The 21,405-nt window shown below is 41.3% G+C and overlaps 1 protein-coding gene across 2 annotated transcripts; it reads left to right on the forward strand.

The window, feature by feature from the left end:
- Positions 1-70: 70 nt before the first annotated feature.
- On the forward strand, positions 71-20,915 carry LOC134427073 (serine/threonine-protein phosphatase 4 regulatory subunit 1-like). 2 transcript variants are annotated; one of them, XM_063172588.1, is made up of 20 exons: positions 113-226; positions 322-366; positions 4,157-4,289; positions 4,617-4,723; positions 5,306-5,448; positions 5,976-6,122; positions 7,662-7,769; positions 8,896-8,961; positions 9,534-9,692; positions 10,153-10,346; positions 10,680-11,113; positions 11,777-12,009; positions 12,569-12,658; positions 13,144-13,329; positions 13,599-13,760; positions 14,354-14,454; positions 15,542-15,662; positions 16,157-16,291; positions 16,953-17,094; positions 17,825-20,915. In XM_063172588.1, the coding sequence occupies exons 1-20, from the start codon at positions 220-222 to the stop codon at positions 17,974-17,976; spliced, it is 2,865 nt and encodes a 954-aa protein (XP_063028658.1). In that variant the 5' UTR covers positions 113-219; the 3' UTR covers positions 17,977-20,915. The 2 variants fall into 2 exon arrangements, with proteins under 2 accessions (XP_063028659.1, XP_063028658.1); XM_063172589.1 differs by lacking the exon at positions 322-366 and having other exon boundaries at positions 71-226.
- The last annotated feature ends 490 nt before the right edge of the window (positions 20,916-21,405 follow it).

Here is a 21,405-nt window from a genome sequence, read left to right on the forward strand (position 1 = left end):
AGGCTGCGCGGACGCGCCGCCATCTTGGGCGGCCGCCGGAGTCTCCGCCCGTGCCCCCCGCTCGCTGTTGTCCCCCTTGGGCGCTGAGGGATCACTCGACCCCCGGTAGCCGCTGCTCCTTCACCCGGTGGCGTTTCGGGGCTGACCCGGCGACAGGAAGCACCCGCGGCTCCTCCCTGTGCCCTCCCGCTCCTCCTCCTCGCCCATGTCCATTCCAAGATGGCCGGTAAGTGGGGCCGGCGGGCGGGCGGCTCAGCCGGGGCTGCCGCCGTCCCTCCGAAACCAACCCCCTGGTATCTCTCTTCTGTTTTTTGTTTGTAGGGATCCCTTTGTATTTTGTGGATTTGCAGGATGACTTAGATGATTGTGAGTAACTGTTTTTTATTTTTCTGCTCCCTGTTCAGGCCCGCGCTCCCACCCCGGGGTCCTCCTGTCGCCCTCTTTCCCCCTCCGCATTTGCACCCCGGTGAGGGCGAGGGGAGGATTTGTGGCAGTTCTGGCAGGTGAAGGCTCCCGGGGTGTTGGGACTATCCCCGCTGCTTCCAGTGCCCGGTGGGCTCGGTGTAAACAGCAGCTCCGGCAGCCTGGGAAAGGCGCACGGAGGGACGAGGGGATCAGCCCCGCTCCTGTTGTCAGTGGGAATTAGGATACTTAGCCCAGGGATTGCTCAGCTCAGCAAGGAGACTTTCCAAAGCTGCAGGGGCTGTGAGGACGCGTTTTCCGCTGCTCCTGCATCCCGGGGATGTGCTGCGAGCGCACCTCGGGGTGAAGGGAAGATCTCCGTGCGTGCTCCGGTTGGATCGCACAAATTCGGGTCTGGGTTGGGTACCGAGCCCCGGTCCCAGAGCAGGGAACGGCTCCGTCACACACCCGGTAGTCCCGGGCTGTGTTCCAGAGGAGCTGCACACCTGTCAGACCTGAGCCAGCCTGGTCAGCGCTGTGACTTCAGGAGATAAAGCTTTGACTGACAGTGATACGAACTCCCGATGCCTTAAAAAGCAGCTCTCTCTGTGGGGTGGCTTCCTGGACGCTTTCGATTGACTTTTCTATTTAAAAAGAAAGATGTTGCATTCATTTCTTGTGTGAAACTTTGTTTCTCACAAGACTTTTATTGCTTGATACCGCTTGGAAATGTGAAACAGGTTGACCCATCCCACCCACCTTCCCAGCTGAGCGTGAGAAAGCTGATTTAGGAGAAAGGTGGGGAAATATTGGAATACAACTGGGATCTAAAGTCTTTCGTTTGGAAGATGTGCAGGGATGTTGCCTCTGTGGGAGGAGCTGCTTCTGTGGAATTCTGTTGGTTGTTGCTCTCAGCCTTTGAGGTTTCTGCTTTTCCCTAGTAGGTAGCGCTGTGTAAAGTGTGAGAAGCAAAAATAAAGGCAAACTTCAAGGTTGTTTCCTTATGGGTTTTGGCCTTGGACCATCCCTGGGAGTGTTTGTTGTCCATTAGTGTTCACTCCTTGGCTGTTCTGTTTAGACTGTAACAGATTTGTCTGCTAAGTTGATTAAGAGGCTTGATGCTTGTAAGGCAAAACTTGAGTGAATAAAAATGTCCAGATAAAGACGGTTTTGCCATAAGTGGTAATTCATTAAAGAAGTTACCCATTCCAGGATGAGCATGGAAATAAATGTACCTTTTAGAGATTTATGAAAATTGAACTATTTAAAAATATCCTTTGATTATGTTAATTAATTTGACATTACCTTTAGAATTATGGAATTAAGAGCTCTGTTGTAGCAGAGTTCAGGTGTCCCATGATTAAGGTGACGTTGTCCAGAGACCAGGCTATCAGAGAGTTCAGGGTGTGTTTCAGGAAAGCCTCAGTGAAATAAATCACTGGAACTGGATTCTTACTTCCTTGAGTAAATAGGTGCTATAGTGTCATGCACAGTGAAGATCAATTGTGTTGAAACAGGAAGTCTAGGGACTTATTCTGAATATGAGAAAAAGCTGTAGTAAAATCTAGCTAAAATCAAGTGCAGCTTAAAACTTGTTTTTCATAAGGTAATGGGTCATCTGGAAGAAAGAATTAGCTTATTTATGCCCTTTGTGTAATTAATAAGAAAGTATTTAAATAATTTGTTTTTCCTTCTACAAACACCAGGAGGGAAAATTACCTTCTTGAGCTGATTAAAGCATGGTGCTGGGTGCTGGTATTTACTGGTTTGTGCTGTGAAATCTGAATGGTGACACTGGGGGATGACATTGAATTGCTCCACTAGGTCCTGTGACCCTGAGTTTCTCACACCTCTGAGCAGCTTTTAAGCACAGTGAACTCAACTTCAGCTGTGAATACTGTCACATTTATTTCTGTTTATGGGTGAACAGATTTCAAGCTCACTTTTTTGATCTAGTTAGAGGAGAAAATACTGAATAATAGATGTACCTGTGAAGGAACATTAGAATAAGAAATACTAGTTCAGTATTTGGGATTTACTTTGTAGGACTTGATGTATTCTGAAACCTGTGAGTATCCATGGTGTCCTATTTTATGGAAAAAGAAAACTAAAATTCTTGAGAGAAGACAAAATGGATTCTGCCATGATTATTTCTTACTTATGTGTAGTGAGAGTGTATGGAAAAAATGTCAGGTATTTAACTCTCAATCCTGAGCATAAGTAGTGGTGCTCTGTTTTCTCTCTGCTCTTGGAAACACTGGGGTGTGCTTAAGAACTTTAAATGAATAATGGAGCTGCTCCATGCAGTAAAATTAAACATGTACATCATGTTTACAAGATTAGTCCCAGGTGTGGTATTGTAGTCAAAGTTAGAACTGGGATTTATTTCATTGTTGTTTGAATTGGTAGGAATTCTGCACTATTTGAAGTGAACTAATAGCTTTAATTGTTAAAGTGTTTGTAATTAGGGACAGGTGGGAACTAGGCAAAGCTAATGACAAGTATATTGATTCTAATCAGTCTTTCTTTGTGTAACAGGTGACTAAGCTCAAAAATCAGCTACTGAGTGTCTGGTCTGTGTGAATTTCAAATATATACACAATAATTGCACAGACATAAGGATGGCCAGAGTTTGTTGCAACCTCCGAAGGGAAATCTGCAATGCTGCAGACGCTGTGTAACTCCCCTGAGCTGTCAGGGACACAGCAAATCTGCATCTTCCCTCTCCAGCTGCTCTGACTGGGGACAAGTCCTGGAGCAGATTTATCCCAGACAGACCTGGGCTCTGTAAATTGTTTAAACTTGTGCAGAAAAATGTTTTGAACCAGACAGACCCTGCTGTAAGGAGCAGGCATGAGAAAGAATAATGACCAGTGCAGGGGAAATAAGGGTGCCGGTGCAATATGTCATCATTTTAAAAAGCTGGGAATCACTAGCATCTGTTTCCTATTGTGTGGCTGTGGGTTCACTTGTATCTGTGTGCACATTTGAAATGTCAATGTTTAATCTAACCCCACAGTTCTGTTTGTTTGAAATCTATTGGATTTGTTGAGCACGTTGTCTGCGAGAAAAGCAGTTTTTGGAGCTTCTGTAGTATTTTAACTCACCTGGGTTCCTTGGAGACCTTAAACCAATCTGCTTTTTTTTTCCCCCTGAAGACCCAGATATAGCATTTTTCTCCAAGTATGTTCAGATGACTTCCTTTTTTACTGAGTTCTATTTCTGAGAGTGTTTTGACTTTTGCTGAATAATTGGAAAGCAGGGTTTTACATAGGAAATTTGGGAACAAACAGGCTTGGAACAGAAGGATTTTTAACATATAAAGTGTGAGAAGAGTGGGTTTACACAAAAAAAAAAGCCCATAGTTGATAGGTGCAGCAGGGAGCTCCCAGCACCTTCACAAGTTCTGTGAAGCTGAAGTTTTTTCCCAAAGTTTGTGATCTGCAATTGTGTCAGCTGAGACCTCTTAACTCAATGCGTGTGGATCCTCCACTGAAAGGGCAAAGTAAAGTGTTTAAAGCCAAGGATTTTGGAAGTTAAATTTTAAAGCTTGGATTTACAAGTCTGTGTGCAAGTGTTATACTCAACTTCATTAGATACAGTTTAAGATGATTTTGTAAGCTGTTTGCAGTAATGTGCAATTACTTTTCTTTTAAAGAAATAGTTACTGGTTTCTTGTATTTTACATTGTAACATCTCTTGCTGACTCTTGGATTTTTTTTTTTTTTTTGGGTTACTTTTCATGTCTTTCAAGTTGGCTTTGAAGATTATGGACCAGACTGTGATAGCATGAGGATAACAGCATTCTTGGATATTCCTGGCCAGGATAACTTAACTCCACTGGCTCGTCTGGAGAAATATGCCTTCAGTGATAATGTATTTAACAGGTAAGGGCACAGCTGGCACACCTGGTGGTGCCTGAGTCTGAGTGCACTGTGCATGTTAAGATGTTACTGTCTTTCATTATTCTCCCAAATACATGCCTGATGTTATTTCTATTTGAATAACTTGTAAAACACTTCCATGAAAAGAGGTTTTCAGCCTTGATTATCAAATAAGATCTCTTGATTCCATCTTTATTTTGTTGGTATTGCAATGTTCAGAGAACAGCTTGATCTGTGTTATGGTGCCATTTACATGTGATAAGTTCCCCTTGCATCCTATCTAAGTGGCACTGGCTGGATTTTAAGGCAATTGTTGTGTTCACTCCACAGGCAAATTATTGCCAGGGGTCTTCTGGATGTCTTTCGAGATTTCAGTAACAATGAGGAGGACTTTCTGACTGTGATGGAAATAGTGGTCAGGCTCTCTGAAGATGCAGGTTTGAAAGTTTGCTTTTATTTGTTTTTTAATTTGTGTAAGTTATTTTATGTAAATTGCAACATAGGAAATGCTGACTTCCGATTTTGAGAAGACAATGAATGAACTAAGGAAGTTGAATCATCCAGCAGGAAGATCTGTCAGTGGAAACAGATTCATTTTTATCTCTTGGTTTTGAAATATTTTGTATGTTAAATGTTAAATAAAAGGCCTATTCTTAGTATAGGGCCTCAAGCAGCATTTTTCAAGAAATTTGTTAAATTTGGTTTAAGTGGCACAGAGCAGTTTTGTGTTTTAATAGTTCTTATGCATACATTCATGGTGACTGATTTTCTAGCTTGTTGTCTCATTTTATTGGATTGATTTGGGAACTGCTCCCAAGTCTCTGAACTGTGATGATGTATGTAAGGCTACTCTGTTTTATTCAGCTTTCAAGAGCAGGCAATCTCAGTGATGCTATTTCTATGTTTCAGTTATTTTAATTTTCCTCTGTTGTGAAAACATAAAGAACAATGCTACCTTTTTTTTAAGATACCTGATCTTCATTTCATGTTTACCAATGTAACCTGACTTGTATTTCCAGAGCCCACTGTTCGCACAGAGCTGATGGAGCAGATTCCTCCTATTGCCATCTTTCTACAGGAAAGTCGACCAAAATTCCCAACAGCATTTTTTGAATACCTTATGCCCATAGTAGTGAGGTACCTCACAGATGTTAACAATCAGGTAGGAAAAACAAACAACAGGAGTTGAATCCTTGGAAAATTGTGTGGTTCAGTGAATTTAAGGCATGAGAAAGGATAAGAGAAAATTCCATGTCGGTTGATATCTGGCTGTTATGTAGTGCTCTGCATTTATTGGTTTCAGTACATTCTGCTAGGGAGGTCTGATTTTTTTTTTTTTTTTTGTATTTTTGGTTTTTGTTTTTAGTACTTCCCTTAGCAGATAGATAATGGGAGACTTCAGGATTTGTCTGACAGCACACAGAGAGAATCTGTTACTGGAGTCATGACTTGGAAACTCTGTCTTCTACTTCATCTTTTATCTTATTTTCAGAATGTGATGAAATGCCATCTAATGATTGTATTAAACTTTAGTATTTGTTACTAATTCCTTATGATAATAAAACTAAGACTTTTTTTCTGGGTTTTTTTTTTTTTTGTGTCCATTCAAAGCATAGAGGCTTTTGTGGTTCTTGTATCTGTAAATGTTGTTTTTATAGTGACAGACTGGTTTTGTGTGTTTGTTTATAGGTCAGAAAGGCAGGCCAGGAAGCACTGCTGATTCTGCTGGAACAAGATCTTGTGGCTCAGAGTGACATTGAAAATAAGGTGTGTCCAATTCTGCTGGACCTCTCTGCTCCTGACAGTGATGATGAGTACAAGGTGGAAGCTGTCAATGTAAGTTGATAACATTAATTTATAGTGGTGATTAAGATGAGGTCCAGGAATAGTGCTGACATTAAAAAAGTAAGCCATCAAACTCTGTGTTTATTCAGTAAGATGTTTGGATTTTTACTTTAACAAAGCAAGTCTTTAATTTTTATTCTGCATTTTTGAAAATATCAGATTTAAAGAGACCATCTTTATGCCAAATGATGTCAAAATAGTAGCTGAATAGCTTTAAAATACAATTGGTCCTTGGCAGCCTTTTTTAAAATTCTTGTTAGGATTGTTACATTCCCCAGAGTGTTCTTTACATTTGCTTTACCAGGTTTCACAGTAATGTTGTGGAAATGTGACCTGATCTCTGTTCTGAAGTGTTCTGAAAAAAACATTGCCTGGTGACTTTCAAGAAACCAGTTGACTCCACAGAAAAGTGCTGGTGTGTAATTACATTTCAGCATGGATATCTGACACTTGACCTGTAAAATATTTTACCAGCTAGATTTTCCTCTTCCTTGTTTGGGAGTTGGGAATTGCTTAGGCAATTTTCCAGGATGACATCTGAGCACCAGATGCCTTTTAGGAGTTTGAAAATTTGTAGGAAAGTCCTTGAATGGTCTCTTCCTTAGTTGTTGAGCATTCTATTACAAGGACAAGCATTTCTAGAAAGGAATAAAGCTTCTTTTTTGTGAAGGTAGAAAGCTTCAATATTTTTTTAAAAATAAAACCAGAAAGATGGGGACTGTAATCTGATGATGTTTGTGTAAGCATTAAACCCCTGGTGCATCAGAGCCCCTCACTTTCTCCTTTTGCAAACACAAGAATTACAGCTGAAAGGAAACACCCAACCCAAAGCACATGATTTTCACAGCAGAAACATGGTCTGTGTTGGTAGAGGAAACTGATGGTTCCTCAGAGAAAGCTGAATTAAGGAGCATGTTGCTAACTTCCTTTACACTCTTAACTCCTAAAATTCCGTTCATCATTCCTGCAGAGTGTGCAGTGGCTCACATAAATAACTCCTTTTTCTTGCACTCCCTTTTTTGTCTCCTGCTGTATGGCAAACTTCTATTTTGTTGTGGTATCTGAGCCTATAGAGCTGGGACTGTGCACTTTAAGTATCTGAGCTGTTCAAGACCAATCTCTTATTGCATGCTGAAGCTTGGGATGTTTCTAATATGCTTCAAGAATGTGGTTTTTATAAGATCCTTAGTGCAATGGAGCTTTTTTCTTCATACAAAATGCCAGTGTTTGCACATTGCAAACACCTTGAAAACAAATCTATTAATAAAAAGTCTATTTAAATCAGATAAAAAAGACAAGGAGTTAAATGCAGAAATGTTATGTTCTGGCATATAATGATTGAAAGTAAAGCTGTGTTTGTGCTTTACATAAAACAGGTGTATGGAAATACAAATAATGTGTAGCAGTTTCATCTGTTTGATTGTAATCACTGTCTTGCTCTCTGAGGTAATTTTTAGGAGGAATATTTGGCTGTGCTTAAAAGCTTAATAATTTTCTTTTCCTTACTTATATTCCTTTCCTGATTTTCAGATAATCTGTAAAATGGCTTCAATGTTGAGCAGAACAACAGTTGAGCACATGCTGCTCCCTCGTTTCTGTGAGCTATGCAGTGATGGGAAGTTGTTCCAAGTCCGAAAGGTTGGTGTGTGTCAAGCCCTAAACCACCTGACAATGAGTTTGTGCTGCTGCTCAAATGCTTTCCTGCATAGTTTAGTTATAACTCTACCTGATGGACTTTCAAAGCACCTGGAAGAGAAGTTTTGATTTATTGACATGGTTCTAGTTTCTGTGCCTCAGTAAGGAACAGACTTTGGCCAGTAGGTCGGGTCCAGTAGTTAAACTGATAACTGGTCTTGCACATTTAATAGCTTTGCACAATGTTTTTTTTGTAAGCTGCTGTGCTTGATTATAGGATAGTAGCAACTTTTATAATTTCTAGCATCTTATTTCAAAATTCAGAAGTAATGGACATTTGAGAAATCCTTCCTTTAAAAAGAAATTTGTTATTATTGAAAGGAGAAATCCCCAAAGTGTAAGACTTACTTTAACTCATGTTTGAGTACAAAAGGAAACTTGTAGCATAAGTAGTATTAAAATACTTGTGTAGACTTAAGGGTCACACCAAGCTGCAGCTTGGTTTGCAATATAAGCTGCACTTGCTGGAATTTGAGCTGCTTTTAGTGCCTTCTAAATAAGCACAGGGAGTGACTAAAATGTGTTTGAACACAGCTCTATCTTAAATGATTCCAGATTTTGCCAACATCTTTTTCTGAGGGGATGTCCCTTTTGCCTTAATGAGAGCTCTGTAGTGGCCTGTAAATGGCACGAACTTGAGACCTTGATTAAACCTTGCTTCAGCAAAGCACTTAAGCCACCTTGAGCCAGGGTAGTGCTGTCAGTACACCTAAGTCCTGACCCTGGTATCATGTTCTGGCCTGCTTTGGCTTTGACAGCTGTTGCTCAAAGTGATTTAAACTTTCATGGGGGCTTATTGTCCCTTCTGGTGGTTACTGGAGCAGATGATGCTCCTCATGCAGAAACCTTTATTGCTATTGATCCCAGAGGCATGTGGTGTATGGACACTTGCTCCAGTGACTCTTTGTTTGGATGAGTTAATATTACATGATGCAGTTACAGACCTGAAATTGGAAGAGTCAAAACATGTGCAGTTGTTTGATGGGATAAATAATGCATGGTGGAGTTGATAATCAAACTAATGCCCTTGAAAGAGACACAGTGTTATTGATGACTTGTTATTTCTTAGATTTGTGCAGCTAATTTTGGTGACATCTGTAATGCAGTTGGGCAAGAAGCCACTGAAAGACTGCTGGTATGTAAAAACCAAATCAATTTGCAAGATCTGTATTTCTCAGTTCAGAAAGTTTAATAATGAGTTCCTTTATTGTCTTCTCTATAAATTAATCAGTGTGCATGCATTTTTTAATTGATTTGGCTAAGGCCTTGGTTGCAATTACACAGCAAAACTGGGAATTAAGAGAAATGCAAAGTTCTTCCTTTGCAAAACATGTTTAACAATGTAATTGACAGCAGATATATATATATATATAAACACACATATTTATGTATGCACACATGTTGTAGAATTACCACTTTTATTTTTTCCTGAACTAGGTGATGATCAATTCAATTATGATTTCAGGGAAAATTTGCCATTAATAATTCTTTCTATTCTTCCTTTCTGCAAATAGTTGTGTACATATTCCTAATGGAGTAAGTGACAGACAGATGGGTTTTTTCCAATTCCTTTAATTAGTGTATGCATTTAACCTGTCCCTGTTTCTTCTGTTCTTTACTTATTGTCTCCAGTTTTCAAACATACTTTGATATTACTGCAGTCTTTGTTTAGTCTTTAATTGGTTTTGGATTGGTGTTTTTTGGCAGATTCCCAAGTTCTTTGAGCTGTGTTCTGATAGTGTGTGGGGAATGAGGAAGGCTTGTGCTGAATGCTTTATGGCAGTGTCTTACACCACGTCCCCAGAGGTTCGCAGGAGCAAACTGTCCCCACTGTTCATCAGCCTGATCAGTGACACCTGCAGATGGGTGAGTAACTCCCTCTGGACTGGATGCCTCCTCCCAGGCACATCCTAAACAAATAATGGACACCTTTAGTAGTGCTCTGAAGTGCATTTGCTGAGATCAGAGCTTCATGTGCTAAAAACTAATCTCTAATGAGATAGTTTGTTTTCTCTCTCTCAACAGTTTATAAATTTAAATACTCTTCTGAGAAAAGGTTGCTTGTGTTAAATAGATGAGTTGAAGTAAACAGATGTCCTTCAAATTTATAACTCCCAAAAGATTTCTGTATAGTGATTGTAGATACATGCATAGTGTATCACCCTTTGCTTAAGTGGCACTTACTTGGTAATTGGTTATAGTTGGTATTAAATGAAGCTGTTATATTAAGAACCAATTGGTTCTTACTGAAAATAGCACCAAATTTAGATTTTTCAACTCTGTGAGACTTGCACGAAGCCTGACTGTTGCTCTCACACCACCACAGGTTCGTCAGGCTGCTTTTCAGTCTCTTGGCCCATTTATTTCTACCTTTGCAAACCCTTCAAGTGCTGGTCTGTACATTCGAGAGGATGGGACACTGAGTATCCGACCACCAGCACAAGATGTGAATTCCAATCCCTGTCAGCCAAGCAACAATATCACTGTGATGTCTTCCAGTGCCAATGCTGCACTGTCCAGGTAAATCCTGGGAAAAGTGGGATGTAGTGGAAGGAGTTAAAAAAGGGGGTTTTGTTGTTTGGCAAAGCTAAAAATTCAATTTGAGAATGCAGTTCCAGAAAAGGTCTGAAGAGTGAGATCACCCACTGGAGTGTAAACCAGATTATTGAAAAATTCACTTTGGCTTCACAGGAGGGCAAAGGGATAACTAGTGAAGTGAAGCATAGTGGTAACAAATTCTGTCTTTCTTTAGAGAAAAGCTTCTGTTGTTGCTGCTGTCTTTTATGAAGTATTTAACTGAAAACTTCTTGTTACAGAGTACTTAAAATTTACTTTCAATAACTTTGTTTCTAGCTCAGAACAACCAATGGAAATCAAACCAGAATCATCGACTGAGGGGACTTCAGCAGAAGTTCATACAAAGCTCTCTGAGGACCTAAATAAAAATTCATTGGAACAAAGTTCAGATTGTTGTGCCAGCCCAGGAGAAGATGTGTCTGGCTTGTGTCAGGGTGACAAAGCTGCTGCTGGTGGCTCTGAAGGCACGAAGGAGAGCAGCGTTCCGGGGCTGGGCTCGGGGCTGCCGCCTGCCGAGGACGTGTTTAACACATTCCTGTACTGGCGCCCTCCTCTGCCCGACATCAGTCAGGACCTGGAGCTGCTGCAGTTCAAGGCTGACAAGCACAGCGATGGCTGCTCTGGGCCGTGCAATAACTGTGTTGCTAGCAATGAAATAAAAAAGGTTCTAGAAAGCTTACAGGAGCACATAGATGATCCAGATGTTCAAGGTGGGACTCTGACAGTAAAACTGTGTTTTCTCTGAGCAGGTTTTCTGGCCTTTACAAAACACTTGACTGCATTTTAATTAGCTTGATCTTCATAGGGTGATGAACCTACCTTGAATAGCAAATTATAGTAGAAGGTTATGTAACAGCTTTTTTCATAAGACCTAAATTATTTCTAGAGTAACTGGGGAATTGTTCCTGGCTTCTGTTTGCATAAAAATAAATTGATTTAAAGACAAAAGGGAAAACAGCTTGTTAAAGACAGTTTTAACAGGTGTTGAGTATTGTAGATACTGTGGGTTTAGTGACAGTGCTACCTGTTACAAGCTGAATTCATCTAATATTGGCTGACTGAGAATGGCCCTCATTTCAAGTTCTTCCTCCTTACCCACCTGAAACAGGCCCTTTGGCCTGATAGTGGGATCTGTGCTTCATGGACCAAATCCTTCTTGTCATCCATAGCCAGCTCAGTTTCTTGTTTTCACCAAGTCTCTGGAGTGCTCTGCAGTAAAATGCCTTTTCTTTCCAAGAGCAAATGTTTGCTAATACAGCATTTGTGTGCAGCTCCTACTGGGCTACCTTTTCTCTTTTCAGATGAGTTAATTACAAGTTTAATGCCTTTAAATGCAGAAAGGAGACTAAATAACCAGCTTTTGCTTTCTACAGCTCAGGTCCAAGTGCTGTCTGCTGCTCTCAGAGCTGCTCAGTTTGATTCTGTTGGTGACTGTGACACCAAAAAAATGGAAGAAAGTGGTGACAATCTTCAGAACAAAATGATTTTGGATGAAACAGTGGTTTCAGATGCTGCCTGCAAGCAGGTGCAGGGGGACACTCTTTCATCCCCTGCCTCCCAGGGTGACATCAATGACCAGTCAAGCACCAGTGTGCTGAAAAGCACAGTAAGTACACATTGTGCTCCATGTCTGAGCTGTGTGGGGTTATGTAGTCCTGGCATAACTGATACACTTTTGATCCAAAGCCTTTGAACATTACTAGACCAAGCTATTATATTCTACTTACTCTAATTAACAAAAGAAAAGCCATTAAGGGTTATCATTTCTGTTTGCACACAAATGACCCAGGAGGTAAAGATTTGCAGTAGTCTTGTGCAAGTTTTTTTTCTGATTAAATTCTGTTGAATATAATTTAAGTTAATTTCAAGAATAAAAACTATTTAAAAGTAACCATCCAAAATGTGTATGAATGTTAGGTTTGAGATGTTAGATTGCTTTCTTTAGAAGTAAATCTTAACTACTGCTGCCCTTGTTGCTGCTACAGTCTGTTTGCCTCAGTGTGCAACTGTTGTCTTTTTGTACTTGCATAAACACACTGAACAAGGCTCTGCCTGTGCAGGGCTGTTCTGAATCTGAGCTCTGTTGTTCTGCACTGTGATGCTTTGAAATAGCCCAAACACCACCAAATCTCCTTCATTTCACTACCTGGTACCTTCTTTTACAGGACTCAGAGGAACAACACAGAGGAACCAGTGTCTTTTTGAGGAAAGAGCAAGAAAATCCACCATTTGAAGATGACAAGTCAAAATTACAGGTGATTAAAATGGCATCTAATGGATTTAGTGGAGTGCTGGAGTAATTCATCTTACCCTTAATGCAGTGATACCTTGTGCAATGGATCAGCTGCAGAATGTGAAGGAATGCTCCAGAATTCAAGGAGAGCCCTGGTTTAGATGGGAAAATTAGCAACATTCTGCTGCCTTTTTGGTGCCTTAGAGGCAACCTGTGCAAGCAAGGTAGGCACTGTCTGCTCTGTCACTGATTCTCTGTTTGGCATCACCATAGAAGGAACTTTGAGCTTGGTGGGTGCAAGGTGCTGATAAAGCTGTAATGACTGTTCCTTCCTGACTGCTCTGTCCTGATGAGAGGATAAATAACCACTGGAGCATGTACCCTTGGTGAGGGTAACACACAGGGGGTGCTGTGTCTCTTGTGTTTTGGTGCTGGCTGATGGGTACTACTGTAGCACAGCAGCTGTATTTTCTTTCTGCTCTTAAATGGAAGTGTGTCTGTCTGTAGGACATCATCCCCCAGCCTTTACTGGACCAGTACCTGTCCATGACTGACCCTGCTCGGGCCCAGACTGTTGACACTGAGATTGCCAAGCACTGTGCCTACAGCCTGCCTGGGGTGGCCCTGACACTGGGCAGGCAGAACTGGCACTGCCTCAAGGACACCTATGAGACACTGGCTTCAGATGTACAGGTAAGAAAAAAAAGTTTGTAACAAAAATCAGAATTTTGAGGAGATTTTTTTCTTCAGTCTGTACTGTATTTATAAGATCACATAATTTCATATAGAGGAATAAATGTGCACTAAAAATACAAAATTCCAGATTTAAAGCAGACTTGATAAATATGATTAACATTTCTCCTAGCCCTGTTTGTCCTGCTCTCAGCCCTCACCCAGGGGTAGTTGACAAGCTTGTTTGTTGTGGTCCTGGTGCCTCACGGTTCCTTGCTGCCCGTTTGCAGTGGAAGGTGCGGCGCACTCTGGCCTTCTCCATCCACGAGCTGGCTGTGATCCTGGGGGATCAGCTCACAGCTGCTGACCTGGTGCCAATTTTCAATGGCTTCCTGAAAGACCTGGATGAAGTGCGAATCGGTGTCCTCAAACACCTCTATGACTTTCTGAAGGTAGGAAAATGTAATAAATTTCTCAACATGAAATTTTTTCTGACTCCATTTTATGAAGAGTTTTTGAATGACCTGTGCATGTCTCAGTATCTAATCAATGTTTAGTTTTTCACCACGCTACCATTTTGTGTGTGTGCCTCTATTCCTTCTTTTAATGTGCCTTGCTTCTCTTTTCTCCATATCCCAACAAAATACCAAGCTGAAAACCCTTTGTAAATGTGGTTGTAAATGCTGCTGCCTGTTGTAAACTGGGAGAATTGGCCCAGTAGCAATTTGTGTTTGGGGCTGGGAGAGAAGAGAGCAGATCCTGGTGGGCTGCTGTGGAATGCACACAGATCCTCAGCTTTTGGTTCCTCACTCTCATATCCAGAGATGGTGCTTTGGGTGTTGCTAAAGGGATGACTTCTTGTAGTTTGGATGTCACTTGTGTGTGTCCAGGCACTCAGCTGACTGTGCACAGCTTTTAGGGAGCACGTTGTGATTGGTCACTGGCTTTCAAGTAGGAAAATGCACATTGGTGTGAATAGTGACACAACAGAGAACTGCAAGTCTGAAGTTTTATCAGTTTGATACCAGTAATGTTTTTCCTTTAGCTACTTCATGCAGACAAAAGGAGGGAGTATCTTTACCAGCTGCAAGAATTTGTGGTGACTGATAACAGCAGGAACTGGAGGTTTCGTTACGAGCTGGCAGAGTATGTAATTTTGTTAACTTCTGATTTTTAATCTGTATTACTAACTTGGAAATAAGTAATTACATTCAGAAGTTAGCACATCTAGATTAGAAGCTAAAAGTTCACAACCTTTCTTTAGGAAGGAAAAAGCCACTGGCTGTTAGGGTTATCTGGGGGGAGTTGAGGGTGTTTGGGATTTTTGATTTTTTTTTTTTTTTCTTCATGAGTTGTGTTGTAATGTATGACTAAAATGCCTGTGATTTACTAAAATGGAGATCTGATTCACTTGCAGCTGATGAAATATGACAATGTGATAGTATTCAGTGAGAATTTATTAGTTCAAGACTCCTGCAAAAATTAGTGACATGCATGTAAAAATGTTTTTAATGTGTAGGAAAGAAAAATCAGTTCTTAAAAAATAGGTTCGTTTTTTTTTGGTACTTCTATAAGACTGGGTATATAAACAGAAGTAGATTAACATCCTGCAGTTGTTTTTCTACAAGCCCTGTAGATATTTGCAGCACCATTGTAGCCATAGTTTGCAGATGAAGTCTGATCTTTATGTTTATTGTGTTGCTGTGTTTGGCCTGTTGAGGACTTGCTCTCCCTTTGTAGTTTGGCACAACAAACTCTGTGGCACAGAAGTTACACAGCAGCTCCCTGAGCCCTGGTGGGGAGCTGCCACTGCCTGGGCTCTGTGTGGCTGCTGCTTCTGTGGCTGGACTGAGTTCTGGGTGGTTCTGTGATAGGAATTGTTTTCTGAAATGTAGATTTCTGCACTGAGGTAAATATTCAGTGTCTGCTTTGCAAGAATGTCCAGGGTATTGGCTTGAAGCTGGAAAAGGCTTCTCATGCTTCTGTTTGTAGCTTTTCCTTATTCTTTTGGCTAATGTTGATACGCTGGTACATGTAGTTTGGATCACAGTTTCTCTGGGCCTCCCTGATGGATTAAAGCCTGTACCTGTAACAAGTGAAGAGAAGAACAAACTGCCCAAGGGCTCTGTAGTAACCCTGGTGCTTTGGTGCTCCTTCCCCACCTGTGAGAGCTGGTGAATGGCAGCAGGCTGGTGCTGCACCAGGTACAGTGATGGTTTCCTTTGTGTTCCAGGCAGCTGATCCTGATCCTGGAGCTCTACAACCCCAATGATGTCTATGACTACTTAAGGCACATTGCACTGACTCTGTGCTCCGATAAAGTGTCAGAAGTTCGGTGGATCTCCTTCAAACTGGTAGGGGATGTAGTTCACTTCCTGGCAGGAGAGCAGCAAAATGGTCCTGCAGAGGGTACCTGAAATCATTGTGTTTTCAGACAGTAGGGTGAATAGGGATGTTTTGATAAACACAGGAATCAATGTGGAAAAAAGTGAAGTGGAAAGTTTATAAAATATTTTGAGTTGTCTGACTGCCACAGATACTGAAATTTTTCTCTGTGGTTGTATGTGAATGAGAAATCCTTTGAAGTGAATGAAAGCCAGTATATGTGAATTGGAAAACCTTCCTCCATTCTGTGGAAAAAAAAACCACAACAAAATACAGAACAACCAACTACTGATCTTTCCTCAGAGTTAATTTAATTTGTTATGAAGCCTACAAGCAGAGCTGACTACATTGAATACGGTGTTCCTTGTAGAATTCAAATGAAATTATGCCTTTTTAAGTCTAAGGGCTGAAGTTTCATTTGTTCTTTTTGTTCCCCTCCTTTTCCCATTCTTCTGGCTCACAGGTTGTAGCAATACTGCAGAAGTTCTATGCCAACAGTGCCAATGCCCTGGGACTGAATTTCATCAATGAGCTCGTGGTGCGGTTTCGCCACTGCTCCAAGTGGGTTGGGAGACAAGCCTTTGCCTTCATTTGTCAGGTTGGAATGTTGTCTCTCTGTGTTTCTATGTGTACATTAAATTTGGGGCTTTGCAGCATGTGGGCAAAGCTAGAATTTAACTCACAGTTTTTTTTGGTTATTTTTGGTTTGGTCAGAGTCAGTGTGGTCTCAGTGCTGGCATCTGGCTGTCCCAGCCCAGGCTGGATCCCTGTCTGGGTCTGTGCTTCCAGCTGCCACAGCTAGTCCTTGGAATATCTGCTATCCCAGAGGCAAACAGAGATGCATGGCCAAGGATTAAACAAATGCTAGGCTAAAGGATCATCACAAGAGCTCCTCACACCACCAACGGGTGCTGGATGCCAGGAGCCATTTCCCTCTTGACTGCCACCACTCACCCCCTCCAAACCAAAAATGCTTACTTGGGTAGCAGTGAGGAGCAAGGGTTGGGCATTCAAAGGGAAAAGGGTGATGACAGGCAAGAGAGCAGCATTTCTTAAAACATTCTTGAAAGAAATTAATCTGCTCTTTCTGGCCTATCTTTGGCTGAAATTCAAAATGGTGAGACACAGGGTGAGGTGTTCTCATTCAGAGCTTTTTTAACAGGCCAAATTAAGGACAAGGTGGAAAGGAACTGAAGGAATGGCAAATAGTGTATTTTTAACATAAATCTTGCTTTTTCTGTTGTGTGTTTGTCTCTCAGGCTGTAGTAGAAGAGGAGTGCATGCCTGTGGACCAGTTTGTTGAACACTTACTCCCCAGCCTTCTAAGCCTTGCATCAGATCCTGTGCCCAACGTCAGGGTGCTGCTGGCCAAGGCTCTCAGGCAGACACTGCTGGAGAAAGGTGTGGTCCTCCCTTCCCTTGGAAAGATCCAGCACCTCGGGCTCTCCTCTGGAGCACAGCTCTTGCAGCTCAGTCGGTGCAAGGCTGTAAAACAGAGCCACGCACTGAAATCTAGGATTTAGATTCAGATTTGAGAGTGCTGGAGTGGCTCTGCAGCCCCGGAAGGTGGGATGGGATGGGATGGGATGGGATGCTCATCCCGAGGGGGCCGGAGCGGCCTCGGCCGTGCTGCAGGTGCCGAGCGGCCCCACACGGGGGCACTGCGGCCCCGCGAGCCGCCCGAGGCGGCTCTGCCTGCGGGTCCAGCCTCCTGAACGCCCCTCTGGGCTCTTCTGGTGAATCTCAGGTCTAATTTCTGTCCTGCCCTCTGATTATTCAGAGGAAGAAGCACAGAAATCTCCTATCTTTTTGTCAGAATAAAGATTGGAAAATGTTTGGAATGTGTTGTACAGTAGCAGTTTCCTGTTGCTCATCGATACATTTCTATTTAGGGCTTGGCAAAAAAGTTTATCTTAGAAGTATTTAAGTAGCTAATAAGATGAATCAGAAGCAGCATATTTCTCTTTCTCTGTCAGCTTCCTTAGTTTCCTGTGGTTTCTGTAAGGAGACTGTAAGCTGGATAAACTGCCCCAGATGGTTTTGGCATTCTCTGTATTTCTGCACTACTTATGCTCTAGGGTTTATTCCTTTGGATTTGATTAAAATTGTCTTTTTTCTCCCCTTATTCCAGCTTATTTTAAAAGTGTTGGCAATCCTCATTTAGAAGCTGCAGAAGAAACCATTCTAGCCCTGCAGTCTGACAGAGATCAAGATGTGTCTTTCTTTGCCACCATAAAACTGAAACAGGATAACATGGACAATATCACCATTGAAAAACAATAAGGAGTTGTTGTGCAGTGAAGGCTGAACAGCAGGATGGTTTTTCACCTAGTTGCTGTTAGTGTGAGTAATGAGGACAGACAAGGTGGGTTTTGTTACCTATTTGAGCAGGAAAGGAGGTGTTGAGAAATGTTGCAGTCTCCATTTCATGACCTTCATCTGCAGCGGTGTGTTTGATTCCTGTGAGTAATTCCTTCCTTTTGGTTTTCCCTTTATAAATGGAGGTGATAACTCTGACCTCACCTGCACCTCAGTACTGTCTGTAAAGTCTTACACCACACTCTGTGTTTAAGCATAATTGGAATTTACATTTCATTTTTTAACAAAATATTTCTGTTAGTACAAGTTTGCTATAAGCTTAAAAAGATTGCTAAATCTTAAAACCTGATTGTAGCAAACTTTCCTGAAGCTGTTCTTTCCTCACTTTTATTATAATCTTTGTACTGTTCCACCTACTGCATTTATTTGAAAAAAAAGTGTATATATGTGAATAGTTTTGAATTGTAACAAAAAATTATGAAGAACTTAATTCTGTATCAGTGGGAATAGCTCAAAAATCATTTCATTTTTTAAAGTAGGTTCACTGCTAGAATTAAGCATTGGTTGGTCATTTTTGTGTGTGATACTTTTCAAAGTACAGAGAGCTCAAGATTCTTTGTATATTGTGAGGTTTCCATTAATTTGTTCCTTCTGAGCTATACCCTTACAGTGCTAACAGATCATAACAGCAACGTTTCTGAGTGCCCTTGCAGGTGTTACAGGTCAGGTTTTGTTGCTGCTGCCTCTCCCAGGAGCAGGCAGAATGGAGAGCTCCTAAGTGGAAAATTCCTCCTCTGCCCCAGCAAAGGTCACTTGAGCGGAGAGATTCAGTTCTGCATCAGGAGCTGTACAAGGGAATCACAGAGAGATGCAGGCCTGGGTCTGTGTGTTCTACATGCACACCTCATTTAACAAACACCTTTTAACCTGCCCACTGCTTAAACCCCAAACAGCTTTTCCTAAGAAACAAAGGAGCTCTAAATTCTGCAAAACCCCAGTGGGGAAATGTTCAGGGGAAAGGTGGTGCCACAGTTGGCTCTGCAGCCTCTGTGGGTTGTAGGGCAAGCTCTGGGGCAAACACCAAGTCAGACATGTGAGGTGAAGTGGGATGGCTCCTGTCTGTTGGAACAGGGGCTTGGAAGAAAGAGCAGAATTGTGTTAGTCAAATTGGCCTCAGAAAAATTGTAAAGCCTATACTTCTGCTGGACCCTGTCTTCTTTTGGATCCCAAATCTGCAATAATGTGGGTCCTGGAAAAAAAAGAGTTTTTTTTATTGTGGATTGAAACTTTGTCCAGCTCAAAAACTAATGCTTAAACACTAAAGAAATGCTTTCATGTGATAACAGTTACTTTCTTTCTGAGAGCAGAGTCCTTTCTCCTCAGCAGACCTGTAAATATTCACCCTTATTTCATGTTCCATAGTAAGTAGTTCACATGGGGGAAGGTTTTCAGAAATACCTGTTCTGGTTTTGTTTGAATGTGGCAATACAGTGAGTAGGTTCCTCAGCTGGGTTCTGTATTTTGGGAGGGCTCACTTTTGTGTGAGTTAACCAGTCATGTATTATAATATGTACAGTATTTGTAGCAAATTGTTTTCTTGAAAGATCACAAAATGCTGTTTGGAAGTTGCAGGCAGAAATACACCACTGCTATTGCAGCAAACAGTGTAAACTCTGCAATATTCTACATTTAATTTTTTACAGTTTTTTTATAATTTAAAACAAATGCTTCTTCAGTACAGACTTTTTATGATTACAATTTCTTAACAAAAAGACCCCTCAAATTAATTTTTTCTAGTTCTAATATCTTTTCCTAATGCTGGCATTATACTGATATTTTCTAACAGTTCAGATTTTCTAAAGCCTTTCTGACAAGGTTTCACTTCTGTTTTTTATTATCAGTTCATTAAATTTCTCAGCACTGAACAGATTTTTTTAAGTGTGTGTATATGTAAGTATGTTTGAAATAACTGTATATAAATGAAATACCCTGAACATTAACCCAAGCCAGGTTGCTGTTTGTCAGATCACCTTCAATAATTCCTTGACTTGCAATAATCCACTGGGAAACACAAGCTTCCATAGGGTTTAGCATGTTTGGTTCAGTAGGTGTTCAGTAGGAGTTTTTAACTAGGATGTGTGTCAAGGGTAAGCCACCAGCTATAAAAGTTCACTAAAAGGCTGAACAAAGTTCTTTGTTTTTTAACAATATTTTGGTACCTCTCTGGCTCCCAAATTCAGGTTGGTTTTGAACGAGTTGATTTCAGTCAGGTGTTTTGAAACCTCCTGTTACACTCCACAGTTGCATGTCCTAATGGGGGCCAGCATAGCTCTGGGATGGGATTTTTGTAGACAATGTGCAGGTCTGTGACCCAGATTTACCCTCTGCAAGTTTGTCCTTTTGGTTTAGTTTTAAACTAGAAATGATTTCAGCATGACTAAAGGCTGCACTTTATGTCTTGTCTAGACAAATGTATGCAATGAGTGTGTTCACGTGCAGTTCTTTGGGTTGTTTAAATTATGCAAAAATATGTATTTAAAAAGCCAGGTGGAGCAAAGTTAGGTAGTCCATCCACTTGCACAGCAGCAGTAAGGATATCACTTTTCAGCATTTCCAGCTAAGGAACATGACAATAACAGTAGTTGGTGCAATATTGCTGGGATGCTGTAGGGAATGAGCCAGCACTTGTGATCCAAAGCATGTTGGTCATGTTGTTCAGGTCTGAGCCTCCTTGTGGCCCTGGTGGGATGGGCATGTGGCAGCTGTGTCACTGCACCGTGGTGTTCAGAGCCCAGTTAAGTGGGGACACTCTGGAAGTGTCACCCATTTGTCAGAATAAAGAATCTATGTAACTTTCTATTTGTATTTATCTCAATAAATCCTGTGACTGTTTTATAAACCAACTTGTGGTAACTGATTTTTGCTGTGGGTGAGATGTGAGTGCATTTCTTGGTTAATGAAAGCTCTCCTGGGTGGAAGCACTGTGGTCTGCCAAACCAGGGCTGAATGTGGAATTCCTTGTGCTGTGTAGTAAAAGAATCTTTAAAATCTGCCATCAATTGCTGGAACTTTCTCTACCTGTAGGGATATGGAACTTGTAGGGAAGCCTCAGGCAGCACCTGAGCAGAGTTTTGTGTTCTTGGCAGCTTCACACCAAGCTTGGTCTTGTCTCACCTGTGAACTCCAGCCTGTTGCACATCTCCGTTGGAAGCTGAGTGGTGGAGCTTGGCAGCAGAGTTCTGTTCTTGCTTTGGCATTGCACAAACAACTTTTTAGCTCAGGGAGTTTCTAAGGAGAAAGAAAATGAAGCTGTTGTTACACCTGTTTCATATTTATCAATACACACTAGAGGTTCAGAACACTGTGGCAATTGTTACATTCCCTTCTTAAAGT

The sequence above is a fragment of the Melospiza melodia genome, chromosome 19 (genome assembly GCF_035770615.1).
Source record: "Melospiza melodia melodia isolate bMelMel2 chromosome 19, bMelMel2.pri, whole genome shotgun sequence".
NCBI classification, from domain to species: Eukaryota; Metazoa; Chordata; class Aves; order Passeriformes; family Passerellidae; genus Melospiza; species Melospiza melodia.